General features: G+C 39.2%; 1 protein-coding gene across 4 annotated transcripts in view; it reads right to left on the bottom strand.

The window, feature by feature from the left end:
* The window catches only part of Clasp2 (cytoplasmic linker associated protein 2), a 197881-nt gene that overhangs the window by 165911 nt on the left and 17115 nt on the right, over positions 1 to 14855 (bottom strand). For all 4 annotated transcript variants that reach the window (XM_038321526.1, XM_038321528.1, XM_038321527.1 and 1 more), the window contains exons 3-6: positions 11793 to 11896; positions 8401 to 8492; positions 4843 to 4918; positions 2836 to 2933 (exon numbers count right to left, since the gene is read on the bottom strand). In XM_038321526.1, coding sequence (XP_038177454.1) covers positions 2836 to 2933; positions 4843 to 4918; positions 8401 to 8492; positions 11793 to 11896 — 370 coding nt within the window. The remainder of the gene's footprint in view (positions 1 to 2835; positions 2934 to 4842; positions 4919 to 8400; positions 8493 to 11792; positions 11897 to 14855) is intronic.

Raw genomic sequence — 14855 nt, 5'->3', positions numbered from 1 at the left:
TTTGTGTAACTGTCTAGGCAGCCAGCTATTTCTGTTATTTCCCACATTCGCTTGCTCACAGTTTTTGCTTACTCAGTTGGTGCAGGAGAATTGTCTATATTCTGTCAATTATGTTTTAAATAAACACTGATGGGCCAGTAGCCAGGCAGGAAGTATAGGCGGGACAACCAGAGAGGAAGTAGAGGCAGGGCAATGAGAACAGGAGTATTCTGGAAAGAAGGAAGCTCTTTCTGCAGTCCTGTCCAGACACCAAAGAAGCAGGATGTGACCTGCCTCACTGAAAAAGGTACTGAGCCATGTGACTAACATAGATAAGAATAATGGGCTAATATACGTTACAAGAGTTAATAAGAAGCCTGAGCTAATGGGCCAATCAGTTTATAACTTATGGAGACCTTTGTGTGATTTTCTTTGGGACTTGCCGGCTGTGGGAACTGGGCAGAAGAGAAACCCCCAACAAGCAGGCCCACATGTTATATTCAGTCAATATTATTTCCTTCTTAGGTCTCTGAGGGAATTGAAAACTAGTTAAAGTTATAGCTTTCCTTATTTACCAGATGCAGAAAGCAAATTATAATAGAAAGTAAACTAGGTATAAGATTTTTTGACTCATCAAATTAGGATAGCTATGGAGGATTTTCTCTGAATTTGTGAAATGGAAATGGATTAGACATTGTTGATGTATTTATTGCCTGAATATATTTTATACATAGTTATTGTACTTACCGTATATTGTTTTTTCTTATATTACTTATTGCCTTCTTTTTATTTCAGACAAAACTAAGAAATGTAGTGATATTCATTTGTATTTTAATAAATAAAGCTTGCCTGAAGATCAGAATGCAAAACAAGCACACCAGTCAGTTATATAGGCCAGGCAGTGGTGGCACATACCTTTAATCCCAGCAGCCACACTAGTCAACCACAGAGGACGGCTGGTGGTGGTATGCTCCTATAATCCTAGCACTTGCCCTCTTTCAGACTGAAGATTTCAGAGAGGTAAGAGCTCCCTGGTGGCTTGGTTGCTTTGCTTTTCTAATCTTCGGGTTGAACTCAATATCTGTCTCTGGGTTTTTATTATTTGTGCTACCCATCCAATGTAGCCTGAAAATTTTACCACCAGAAACCAAAAATCAGTAATAAGATCAACAATATAAGCTACTGTTAAAAATGCAGACGGCGCATACCTTTAATCCCAGCACTTGGGAAGCAGAGACAGGTGGATCTCTCAGTTTGAGGCCAGCCTGGTCTATAGAATGTGTACCAGAACAGCCAGGGCTACACAGAGAAACTCTGCCTCAAACACCACCACCACCCCAAAAGAAAGAAAAGGAAAACACAGACAACTGATAGTTATAAACAATACTAGTCAAAAATAAATGGTTACAACCTGGACTCTATGGAAAAGATGTTAGGGGTAGCCATTAAAACAATTAGCAAATTCTCTCTGTAGACCAGGTTGGCCTCAAACTCACAGAGATTCGCCTGGTGGTACATACCTTTAATCCCAGCACTCAAGAGGCAGAGGCAGGTGGATCTCTATGAGTTCGAGATCAGCCTGGTCTACAGGATTTGAACTCACAGAGATTCACCTGGTGACACTTGCCTTTAATCCTAGCACTGGGGAGGCAGAAGTAGGTGATCTCTGTGAGTTCAAGGCCAGCTGGTCTACAAGAGCTAGTTCAAGGACAGCCAGGGCTGTTATACAGAGAAACCCTGTCTTGAAAAACAAACAAACAAAAAATCACTTTGCCCAGGCCACCTTTACACTTAAAATGCTTAATTGATTTTTAGTTTTAACTCTTCATACCTAAAAAGTTCACTAGAATCAATGTTTAGGAGCAGAAAGATAGACAATTGGCAAAAAGGTGCTTGTTCCAAAGCCAGCTGATGTGGTGATTCCCCCATGTTGTCCCCTGACCTTCACCTACAATGTCACTCACAGGCCAAATAAACTGTAATGTAAAATAATATCAACTCCTAAGAAAAAGGAACACTTACCAAAAGCCTACAACTTACATTATTTTTTTTTTCTGGAGACAGGATCTCACCAGCCCCAAACTCACAGAGATCCACCTGCCTCTGTCTTCCAAGAACTGGAATTGAAAGTGTGTACCATCACCCTAGCAACTAGCATCATTCTTAATGCTAAGAAACTAGAAATTTTCTAAGATCAGAACAAGGCAGGAATGGACCCCCATTCTACTCTTTCTTAACAGCACACAGGAAACAACAAAGACAAGAAAGAGAAATGAAAACTATACAGATTGGGAAAAATAAACTATCTTCTCAGGTGACAGGACTATCTATGGAGAAAAGTCTAATTCACACAAACCCTACGCTGGAAATATTAAGTACTTACACAGCTGAGCTGAAGGAAAACTGAAGCTACATGAGTGCCAACTGTCTAGATATGTAACTTTACTTCTATAAATTGGTTCCAGAAAACTCAGGATATGTAGATGCTATGGATCCCTAGCTGTCCCGGATGGAACTCTCTATGCAGGTCTGGTTGGTCGCCAACTCATAGACATTTGCCTGCCTCCACTTCCCAAGTGCTGGAACTAAAGGTGCATGCCAGCACACGTGACTATAATATTTTACTTTAATAAGGTGAACAAAATTACAACTTTAAAAATCCATAGCAATAGGCCAGGCGTGGTCTTTAATCCCAGCTCTCCAGGAGGCAGAGGCAGGTGGATCTCTCTGTGAGTTCAAGGCCAGCCTGGTCTAAAAGAGCAAGTTCCAAAACAGCTGTCTCAAAACCTGTCTCAGGGGAAAAAAAAAAAAAACCTACTAAAAACTAGAGCAAAATGTAAATTTAGAAAGACTTACCTAGCAGGGGGAATGTCTCTCTTACACAGATCAGATCTCAGCTTCTCTCCTACATGTCTATAAATCTCCACTACAGCCGATATTGCAGCATTTCTCACCTGTTAAAGAATTCAAGACATTTAAAAGAAAACTTACACGTAACACGTACTTCCTTTCAAGGTAACAACAAACTAGCAGGCCAACTTAATTAAAAGTTCATTTTAATGTCTTTTCAGTCCCTGAGAAAATTATAATATGACATATTATTAATGGAAACCCAAAACCAAAGTTTGAAAGAAACAAAAAAACAAAACAAAAAGCCCTACAAAACCCATTTAAAGAAGGAGCAATATCTTAGTGGTAAAGCACTTGCCCAGCATGTGTGAGATCTTTAGGTTCAATCCCTACTACCTTCCAAAGAAAAGGAAAAGAAAAAAAAAAAAAAACAAAGAAGAAAAAAAAAAGAAAGAAGGTGGGAGATGGTTAATAGAAACCTGTGAATAAAAGCTACCAATTGGGATTTCAAAAATTGTAATTTTATTAACTTAAAGTACAGTTAATTAATTTCCTGGAATAAAAATATCTTCAAAAATGTGTACTGAACTCAAAAAGATATTTTTACATCAGTATTTCTGAAATTATTCAGAATAGTCAAAAGGTAGGAAAAAACAAACAAAACAATTCCTATTCCTGTATGTCTATATACATAAAATGTGATGTCTGTGTTACTGGAAAATAACTCAACCTTAGAAAGAAGAGAGAAATCCTGACACATTTTGCGACATGGATAACTTGTGGACATTATACTAAATGGGATCGAACAAAAGGGACAACTATTGTCTGATTTGCTTCCACTAGGTACCTGGAGTAGTCAAATTATGATGAAGAGTGGTAGTTGCCAGCAGCTGGGGAGGTAATGGGAAGTTGTCTCATGGGTACAGAGTCTTAGTTCTGAGGAGGTAAAAGTTTTACAGGGAGATGGTGATACAGTCGCAATACAATGTGAATGTATTTAACACCACCAAAGTGCACACTTAAACATAGCTGCAATGGTAAATATTACATATAAGAGGTGAAAAAAGAATGGGGCCTAAGAGAACAATTTGAAAAACAACACTTATTTTTTTTTTTTTTTGCACAACTCACTATCAAAAAGCAACCAACCAGGTGTGGTGGCACACACCTGTAGTCCCAGCTTCCTGAGAGACTATGGTGGGAAAAATCAATTGAGTTCAGGAGCTTGAGGCCAGGCTGGTCAAGAAATGGAGAACCTTTGTCTGCAAATAAAACAGCAATTGAAGAGAGTAAAGCTCTATAAATCTGTTGAGGGGCAACTACAGTTTGTAAGAAGGGAAAATCTTACTCCAAATGCCCTAGCTAATTCATAGATAACGTTTCAATATTACAACTGACTTTCAGAGGAAGATGAAGCCTTGCCTCCTGACTACAGCAGACAGCTCAGGTAAAGAGATGCACCATAGACACAACGGCCTTTCCTATTAAACAAGGCTATCAACAATCCCAATAGTTCTGGTATAAGTATATTCAAGACTGTAGACCGTTGACACTTTAGTCTCACAGTTAACATTAAGGTGGACTACAGGAGGTAACCCAGGATTTTCTTAACCTCATGAATTTAACCATTAAGTACTTTTTAATATCAGTCCAAGAACTGACAAGAAACTTATGTTTGTTTCAAAATAAATAAGTAAACAAACAAAGTCTGGTAGAAAGGGGGAAGAAGAGAAAGAAAATGGGAGAAGAGGCCTGTAGCCCTAGCTGCTTAGGAGGGTGGAGCAGGAGGATCACATGAACCCAGTGGATTCTGAGCAACATAGTCAAACCTTCATTTAACTTAAAACAAAAAGGGGGGGGGAAGCAATCTTTTAACTATCTACCTTCTATCTTAACTTATTTAAGTTATGGCTTAAATAAGGCAAGAGCACAAGATAGAGCAACCCCCAACCATTCTCTCACACACATATACACACACACACAGTCGATATATGAAAGTAAAAAAATTCTTACCTGACTATTAGAATCTCCAAATAAGATACACAAATGTGGCACCAACTTGCTGATGACCAATGGTTGAGCTCCAAAGCTAAATATAATTTGAGAAAGAAAACACAGACTTTGGTTTCATTTTAAATACTGAAAAAAAAATCCTAATGCTTTCTTTTTCTTCTTCTTTTGTTTTTGTTTTTGGAGACAGGGTTTCTGTATGTAGCCCTGGCTGTCCTGAAACTCACTCTGTAGACCAAGAAGGTCTCGAATTCAGAGATTCCCCCTGCCTCTGCCTCCCAGTGGTGAGATTAAAGGTGTTTGCCACCAATGCCATGCCTTTCTTTTTATCTCCTGACTGACAACTTTGATGAAGAGCATGGATGTCCATCATTAAAGAAAGAGAAGTATCAAGCAAAGTGATGCTAACAGCAAGAACTGCCACCCTGGATAAGTGTGACGAATGCAGTCCTAGTTGGGGTGACTACTGCTGTGATAAAACAACAGCCAAAAGCAAGTAGGGGAGGAAAGGCACACACGCCCACCACCACAAGAAGTCAGGACAGGACTCAAGCAGGGCAGGAACCTGGAGGCAGAAGCTGATGCGGAAGCCATGGAGGAGTGCTCCTTTCCGGCTTGCACTCATGGCTTGTTCAGTCTGCTTTCTTGTAGAACCCAGGACAACCAGCCAGGAATGGCACCACCGATAATGGGCTGAGCCTTTACATATCAATCACAAGCTAAGAAAATGCCTGACAGCTGGATCTCTGTGTGTGTGTGTGTGTGTGTGTGTGTGTCTGTTTTACCCTTACAGTTGGATCTTTGTGTGTGTGTGTGTGTGTGTTTTACCCTCTGTTTATTTTTTATTGATATTTATTGAGCTCTGCATTTATCTTTGTTCCTCTCCCTGCCTCTCCCCTCCCTCTTCAACCTCCCCCAAGGTCCCCATGCTCCCAGTTTATTCAGATCTTGTCTTTTTCTACTTCCCATGTAGATTAAATCTATGTAAGTCTCTCTTAGTGTCCTCATTGTTGTCTAAGTTTTCTGGGATTGTGGTTTGTAGGCTGGCTTTCTTTGCTTTATGTTTAAAAACCACCTATGAGGGCTGGAGTGATGGCTCAGAGGTTAAGAGCATTGCCTGCTCTTCCAAAGGTCCTGAGCTCAATTCCCAGCAACCACATGGTGGCTCACAACCATCTGTAATGGGGTCTGGTGCCCTCTTCTGGCCTGCAAGCATACACACAGAGAGACAGAATATTGTATACATAATAAAAAAAATTTAAAAAAAAAAAAAAACACCTATGAGTACATGTGATAATTGTCTTTCTGGGTCTGGGTTACTTCACTCAAAATATGTTTTCTAGCTCCATACATTTTCCTGCAAAATTCAAGATGTCATTACTTTTTTCTGCTGTGTAGTAATCCATCATGTAAATGTACCACATTTTTCTCATCTATTCTTCGATCAAGGGGCATTTAGGTTGTTTCCAGGTTCTGGCTATGACAAACAAAGCTTCTATGAACATAGTTGAGCACATGTTCTTGTAGCATGATTGAGCATCCTTTGGATACATACCCAAACGTGGTATTACTGGGTCTTGAGGAAGGTTGTTTCCTAATTTTCTAAGAAATCGCCACACTGACATCCAAAGGGGCTGTACCAGCTTGCATTCCCACCAGCAATGCAGGAGTATTACCTTTTCCTCACAACCTCTCCAGCATAAGTTGTCATCAGTGTTTTTGATCTTGGCCATTCTTTCAGGTGTAAGATGGAATCTCAGAGTTGTTTTGATTTGCATTTCTCTGATGACTAAGGATGTTGAACATTTCCTTAAGTGTCTTTTTTCAGCCATTTTAGATTCCTCTGTTGAGAGTTCTCTGTTTAGGTCTTTACTCCACTTTTTTTTATTGGATTATGTGATCTTTTAGTGTCCAATTTCTTGAGTTCTTTGTATATTTTGGAGGATCTGACCTCTGTCTCATGTGGGGTTGGTGAAGATCTTTTCCCATTCTGTAGGCTGTAATTTTGTCTTGTTGACCATGTCCTTTGCTTACAGAAGCTTTTCAGTTTCAGGAGGTCCCATTTATTAATTGTTTCTCTCAGTTTCTGTGCTGCTGAGGTTATATTTAGGAAGTGGTTCCCTGTGCCAATGCGTTCAAGTGTACTTCCCACTTTCTCTTGTATAAGGTTCAGTGTGGTTGGCTTTATGTTGAGGTCTTTGATCCATTTGGACTTGAGTTTTGTGCATGGTGATAGATATGGGTCTATTTTCATTCTTCTACATGTTGATATCCAATTATGCCAGCACCACTTGTTAAATATGCTTTCTTTTTTCTATTTGATATTTTTTGCTTCCTTGTCAAAAATCAGGTGTTCGAAGATTGATATCTGGGTCTTTGATTCGGTTCCAATGGTCCTCCTGTCTGTATGCCACTACCAGGCTGTTTTCAGTACTGTAGCTCTGTAGGAGAGTTTGAAGTCAGGAATTGTGATGCCTCCAGAAGTTCTTTTATTGTACAGAATATTTATGGCTATCCTGGGTTTTTTTGCTTTTCCATATGAAGCTGAGTACCGTTCTTTCAAGGTCTTTGAAGAATTTTGGGATTTTGATGGGCATTGCATTGAATCTGTCTTACAGCTGGATCTTATGAAGGCATTTCTCAACTGAGGTTCCCTCCTCTCAGATGGCTATGATTTGTGTCAACTTGACACATGATCCAACAGGGCAAAATACCCAACAGCACTTTGACAACTCTGGTAGTCTATCAATTACTTAAGAAAATCTGAGCATGTACTTTTGAAATAGTATTTTTTTTAATGACAGTGGATCTCAATACACAGAGAAATGAAATAAGTAACTTAAGAGATCTTTACGTTTACTAACATTCTGAAGTCTGGATTGAATGCAAATGACAGGAGAACTAAAATTTAGAAAGCGCAGTGACGAGAGGCCACAATCTGTACTTGCTAGCAGGAAGGACCCAGAACAGTTAAAGAAGAGGAAGTCACACCACAGGAAGAGTCGAAAGAGACTGCATATTACCTATCACCCCACATAGAGTCTGGAAAGTTATTCTAGAATAAGAATAAAAGCCTTCACACACATTTCTTCTGCCTATATCATAGCCCTGTGAAGCCTAAGCTATAAGAACTCTGCTGCCGCCACTAGAGCACTGTATACCATCCTGACAGAGTCCTGGGAGGTGCATCACTGTAGCCATCACCCATGGTGCCTTAGCCTAGAGCCCACTGGTAAAAGCTACGTAGGGAAATGGCTTCAACATGTACACACCATTGAGTTCAGAAGTTCTGAAGCAGATCCTAACAGAGAAAAGATCCAAACTTATTAGCATTATCAGTTTTATAACCACCAATTCTGCATGGTTAAAAAAAAGAGAGAGACAAATTTAAAAATAAATACAATAGATATCTTATATATCCAAAAGTTGCATTAAATATTTTGTTTGGGAGATCAACTGAGTTTAAATTTATTTCCAGTCTTCCGTCACATTGCAAAAAAAGAAAAAACTTTGAGGAAGGACTAAAAGAAAGCAAGTTGTTTCAGTAACCACGGAACTTACATGTTCAAGGTCTCAATAAGACACAGACACACGCCCTCTCGAGATCGGAAGTTCTTGTGCTTGAAACCAGAGGCCAGCTGCTCCCAGATGTACTATTGGGAAAACAAGTAGATAAACGCAATAAAGTCAGAGACTGCTATGACAAACGTAACTCTTCTAATCTTACAAGCAAATCATCCGGGATCAGTTCCATATTTGGGGCATTTTCAAATTTTAGCATTATTTACATGGTAACAGAAATCTTGTTGCTAGGACACACAAACCTAGACTTGAGACTCATCTATGTTTCATACTCACTTTACCACATAACCTGAGCATTTCTATATAATATTTTTAGTGTAGCTAAATTTTGCCTGTAGCCTGTCACATGGATCAGGTGTGGAATTTTCCGCGCATAGTCTTAATGTTATGTCAATGAACAAAAAAGTTTTGAGTGTTCAGATAACAGAAGCTCAACCTATATTTACAAGGTTTCTCTTTTTGATTTTGTGGGCTCCTACCCATTTAATATCTGAACCACAATTCTAGTTTTTATTTACATATTTTCACTTTAAATTTTAGTAACTGTAAGGAAAATCATGCTCCATACATAAGCATCTAAGCATTTCCATGAACAGTTTCTTCTATGCTAACAGCTCTGAAATTGGTGCGGGAGAATTGTCTGTATTCTCTCAATCATGTTTTAAATAAACACTGATTGGCCAGGCAGGAAGTATAGGCTGGTCAACCAGACAGGAAGTAGATGTGGGAGAATGAGAACAGGAGAATTCTAGGAAGAAGGAAACCCATCCCTCCCAGTCCTCCCCAGACCACCCAAGAAGCAGGATGTGACCTACCTCACTGAAAAAGGTACTGAGCCATGTGGCTAACATAGATAAGAATAGATATAAGCTACAAGAGCTAATAAGAAGCCTGAGCTAATGGGCCAATCAGTTTATAACTTATGGAGATCTCTGTGTGATTTTCTTTGGAATTTACCGGCTGTGGGAACTGGGCCGGAGAGAAACCCCAACAAGCAGCAGGCCCTCACGTTACATGACATTATAAGCACAGTAGTCTGGGAAGCACTCCTAGATGCAAAACTCCTTAGCAACTACTACAGACTGTCACAGGGAATGACCGCAAACATCTTATAATGGGTACAGGTCATTTTATGACTATCTAGTCTGTGGGGAGAAAGGAAAAATAAGCTTATACCAATAATGCAAAACAACTGTTTAGGTTTCTACTGTATCTTTCAAAACACACAGTTTCCTCCACCCCCACTGTGTATGTGTGTGTGTGTGTGTGTGAGAGAGAGAGAGAGAGAGAGAGAAACAGAGAAAGAGACAGAGAGAGAGAGACAGAGAGAGATGAGTGATGTGTGATTTGTGTACATGTAACTGAAGATGTGGGGACAGAGGACCACTTGCAAGAGTCAGCTGTCTTGTTCCCATAGATCCCGGGGATCAAACTCTGAACTCAGGTTATCAGGCTTGTCAATTTTAAAAATCTTAACTAAGGCTGGATATATAGTCCAATGATAGAACATTTGCCACTGAGATCTACAAGACTCTGGGCTCTGTTGTTACAACCACCAAAGGGGAGAATCTTATTTTTATTAACCTGTCTCAGCAATCCATCTCTGGAACTCTAAATGTTTACATCTATAGTACTTTTCATAGTAAGAAAACCAAAAACAAAAAAATAAATGTAAATTAGTAAAGACTATCCACAAAACTCTTTTTGAAAAGTTTTGTTATGAAGTATAAAATCCCTTCTACTCAGTTCCCCTTTATAACACAGTACTCTTGCCTTACTAAACATGTGCAACATAACCATCTAGCATCACATGACACCACTGAGACTATTACGTCAACCTTAAGCTAGCCTCCCAACCGTGCTGTACAGGTCAGCTTATTTTTAGTCTCCGTAAAGTATTTCCATGACAGGGTGTGGATGTCATTGTCCCAAGGGTTTATGTGTCAGAAGCTTGGTCCTCAGTACAGCAGTGTTGAGGCAGAAAGACCCGGGACTAGAGGGATGGTTCAGTGGTTAAGAGCAATTGCTGTTCTTGCAGAGAAATTAGTTAAGTTCCCAGTACCCGAACAATGGCTCATAACTGCCTCTGTAACTCCAATTCTGATTTTTGCAGGTACCTGTATATACGTGATATACATATATACATACATACATACATACATACATACTTACACAAACATATATATACATATACATAATTTTTTAATGGAAGGACCTTTAAAAAACATAATGAGCAAAAAAAATATTGGCTCTTAGTTTCTCATAAGCATGTAAACATTTATGTCATCACGCAGCCACCTCCCATGAGGTGATGCACCTACATGGACCCCACATCACAGCAAGAGTTGTGTCCACAAAACTATGACTCCCAAAGTTATGAGCTAAATACATCTTTTTGTTGTTGTTGTTACAAGTATCTAACCTCAGACATTTTGTTGTGTAACAACATAAAACAGACCAATACATTATTGGTGTAAGAGCCCATAAATATATGCAAATGTGTTCATGCGTATGAGTGAATGTGAGTACAGTAACTATGTGTACATGTGGAAGACAAAGGGCAATCTTGTGTGTTGTTCCTCAGGTGCTAGCTACCTCCCCCTTTTGTTGGTCACAAGTCTCTCACTAGCCTAAAACATGCCTGTCTCTGCCTCCCCATTACTAGGATTACAAATATAGGCCACACATACAACCAGAAAAAAAAATGTTTCTTTTTCAGTATCTTATAATTTGCAGGTAAGAAAAACAGAAAATGGTGAGGCGTAACTACAACTGGCATACTGTTAAATCACATAATTCTGTATTTTTTTTAAAAATGTAAGTAATTGAAAAATAGAAAAGTTAAATGAAAATAAAAAACACATGTTGGCACTGCACCTTAAATTTGAACTTCCATAAAACATCAGCAATAATCCACTATTTAAAATTCTACCATTCATGCTTTCAAGGTTTATTACTTTGCTATACTTACCATACAACTAATGAGAAGATTTCAAGCCAGGCAGTGATGGTGCACACTTTTAATCCCAGCACTCAGGAGGCAGATGCAGGTGGATCTCTATGAGTTCAAGGCCAGACTGGCCCACAGAGTGAATTCCAGAGCAGCTAGAACTGTTAAACAGAGAAACCCTGTCTTAAAAAACAAAACAAAGGGCTGAAGAGATGGCTCAGAGGTTAAGAGCACTGGCTACTCTTCCAGAGGTCCTGAGTTGAATTCCCAGCAACCACATGGTGGCTCACAACCATCTGTACTAAGATTTGGCGCCCTCCTCTGGCGTGCGGGCATACATCGAGGCAGAATGTTGTATACATAATAAATAAATAAATCTTTAAAAAAAAAAAAAGAAAACTTTCAATCAACGCAAGCCTACCATAGGTGGTGCCACCTCATCCATCAGCTTCAGTGTCAGGTTCTGAGCTTCGTCTCGAACTCTGTCTTTGGTGTCTCCCATTCTGTCTATTAAAGCTGTGGTAACTAATGTGGAAGAACAAGTATTATAATCCATCACAAACCATATTTTACAAAACTACAAAGAGAAACTATTGCCATAATCAGTTATGAAAAGATATTACTTTAAGTTCTTAGTCATGAGTTCAAATGAAAACGAACAAATTTCAATGTAGTTAGTATGTACAATCATATCTGATTGGGACGGTGTTCAAAACCAGACAGACAGTGTTATTCCATTTGGAGGTAGGTATGTGGTCAAGATCCATAGACAAGCAAGTAAATACTTTCCTAGAGGTTATGACAGGGAAGACCTCTGGTGTACTGAAAAGGTATCATCAGGAAGTGTAGACAGGGGTAGTCCAAGGACCTGGCAGATTTGAGTTTCTGGACCCAGACACGGTCAAGGGTTGGTTTTACAATTATTCTTTAAATTGCATTTTACACATTCTTCTTGTTGAACATATTTCGTAACTGACAAACAGAAACAAAAACATAGGCCTAAATCCAGGTTTTAATGGGGAAGTAGAAGAAATGAAATTTAAGGAAAAAAAAGGATACACCTTTCTAGTTTACCTACAGAAGCCGAGCATGGAAACATATGCTTTAAACCCAGAAATGGGGAGGGAGGCTCTCGGGCAGCAGGAGTGAGAGTTCCAGGCGAGCCTGGACTATATAGAAAGAACATGTCCCACTAAAACAAAAAGCATCCCTCACAATTGAAGTTATGAACCAGGGGCTGGAGAGACGGCTCACCGGCTGAGAACATGGGCTGCTCTTCAGAGGACCTGGGTGGGACACCAGCACTCACATGGCAGCTCACAACCATTCAGAACTGCAGCTCCAGAGATCCAAAGCCCTCTTCTGGCCTCCGAAAGTATCATGCTTGCACAGACATTAATGTAGGCAAAAGATCCATACACGCCTTTAATCCCAGCACTTGGGAGGCAGAGGCAGGCGGATCTCTGTGAGTTCGAGACCAGCCTGGTCTACAAGAGCTAGTTCCAGGACAGGCTCCAAAGCCACAGAGAAACTCTGTCTCGAAAAACAAAAAGATCCATACATAAAATAAAATAGTAATAAAAATAAATTTATTCAATCATAAACCAATATAAGTACTGTTCATGACTAGAAATAGGGCTCAGTAGTTTGCCAGACAGTGCAAGACCACGGCACCATTTAAACAAAATAAGCACTGCCAAGTATGAATCAGAAGGTACAATGAAAATCTTTCCTCATGTTTTAGATGTAGTATTAACAGGAATTATTCAGTATCTGTAAGACTGGCTATTATGGGAATCTCTGTTGCTTCTAAATCACAGAACATAATAGAAAAAATAAATTACCTTGTTTAATCCTTACAACAATATTATTATACTACAATACCATTAGGTAGTAAAATCAGTGTTTATTTATAATTTAGATAGTTGGGACTGTGTGTGTGTGTGTGTGTGTGTGTGTGTGTGTGTGTGTGCGCTCGCGCACGCACGCACATGTGTATTGGCATCCATGTACCAGTAACAGGAAAAAAGATACTCTGTTTCTGAGAGGCAGAATTGAATTACAAAAGAGAATTCAAATGTTCTGCCAAATAGGGTCTAATACTAAGAAGTATTTTAGGCAGCATGTAAAATTTGGTGGCATATACTATAATCTCAGTACTAGGGATTGGGGAAATAGAGGCAAGAGGATCCCAAGTTCAAGGCAGCCCAGGCTACTTACTATAGTGAGTTCAAGACAAGGCTGAGATCTATATAGTAAAACTCTATCTCAAAATTAACATAAAATTTTAGAGCCAGTTGTGGTGGCTCATGCCTATGACCCTGTACTCAGAAGGCTAAGATACAAAGACAGCCATGAGAGTCCAGGCCCACCAGGGACATTCAACATAGGAAGTTCCAGGCTACAGAGCAAAATTGTGTCTAAAAACAAAATTAATTTTATAGAATATAAACATTTTAAAACCTTTAATAACTGGAATACACTATGAGTATGAGGCCGGCCTGGTCTACAGAGCTAATTCCAAGACAGGCTCCAAAGCTACAGAGAAACCCTGTCTCGAAACAAAAAACAACAACAACAAAAAAAACCTGGAGTCCATGAACATACTATTGTATTCAACAAAAAACATTACTTTTACACTAAAATTTTTAATTGTACATATGTGTGCACACATGTGAACATGCCATGACACAGACAAGTAGGAAGGTCAGAAGACAACTTTGTGAAGTAAGTTCTCTCCTTACACTTTTCCATGAGTTCTGAGATCAAACTCAGGTCAACAGGCTGGTGTGGCAGGCACCTTAACCTGCTGAGTAACCTCACTGGTCCTTAAATTCCTGTTTTTACACTTATTCTCTTGGAGACAACAACATTTTATTTACTTGTACCTACTTATTAATTACAGGAGACAGTAAATTTTCCTAAACTTCAAAGTTTCCTTGTTTACCCCTTATGAATAGAGAGAAGATGAAGTAAACAAACAAACAAACAAATACAGTAGGCATTTGGAACTGTCAGCAATATACACTAAAGACCTGCTCATATATGGCCTGTGAATCATCAATAACTACAGTGAATGCTGCATCTTTACTAGGCACCCAGGAAAAGGGCTTCCACTCTGTAAGTGAAGAGAATCTAAACAAATGTGTCCATTTACCACAGACTGCACTGGAAGGGAAAATACTGAAAACTGAAGGATTAGGTAGAAGAAGTTTTTGTAAAATGTAAAATTACTCCACAACACTTAAAACTCAGTGTCCAGAACTCAGTGTCCTGAAGACTCTGTCACTCTGTCACACCATTTAGGGTTTGGACTATCTGCTAAATTTTTATACTACAAAACTTTATTAAATTCAGTTCCCATAAAACCAGAGTTAGCGATCAGTCTCAGTGTGAACAGATCACTTAAAGAAGCATGGTAGAGGTCATGCTCTCTTCAGAAACATATCTAATGCTCTAATGACTGAGCGATGTGCAAACCTCT

Source organism: Arvicola amphibius, chromosome 3, assembly GCF_903992535.2.
Source record: "Arvicola amphibius chromosome 3, mArvAmp1.2, whole genome shotgun sequence".
NCBI lineage: Eukaryota > Metazoa > Chordata > Mammalia > Rodentia > Cricetidae > Arvicola > Arvicola amphibius.
This window is presented reverse-complemented; position numbering and strand designations above follow the sequence as displayed.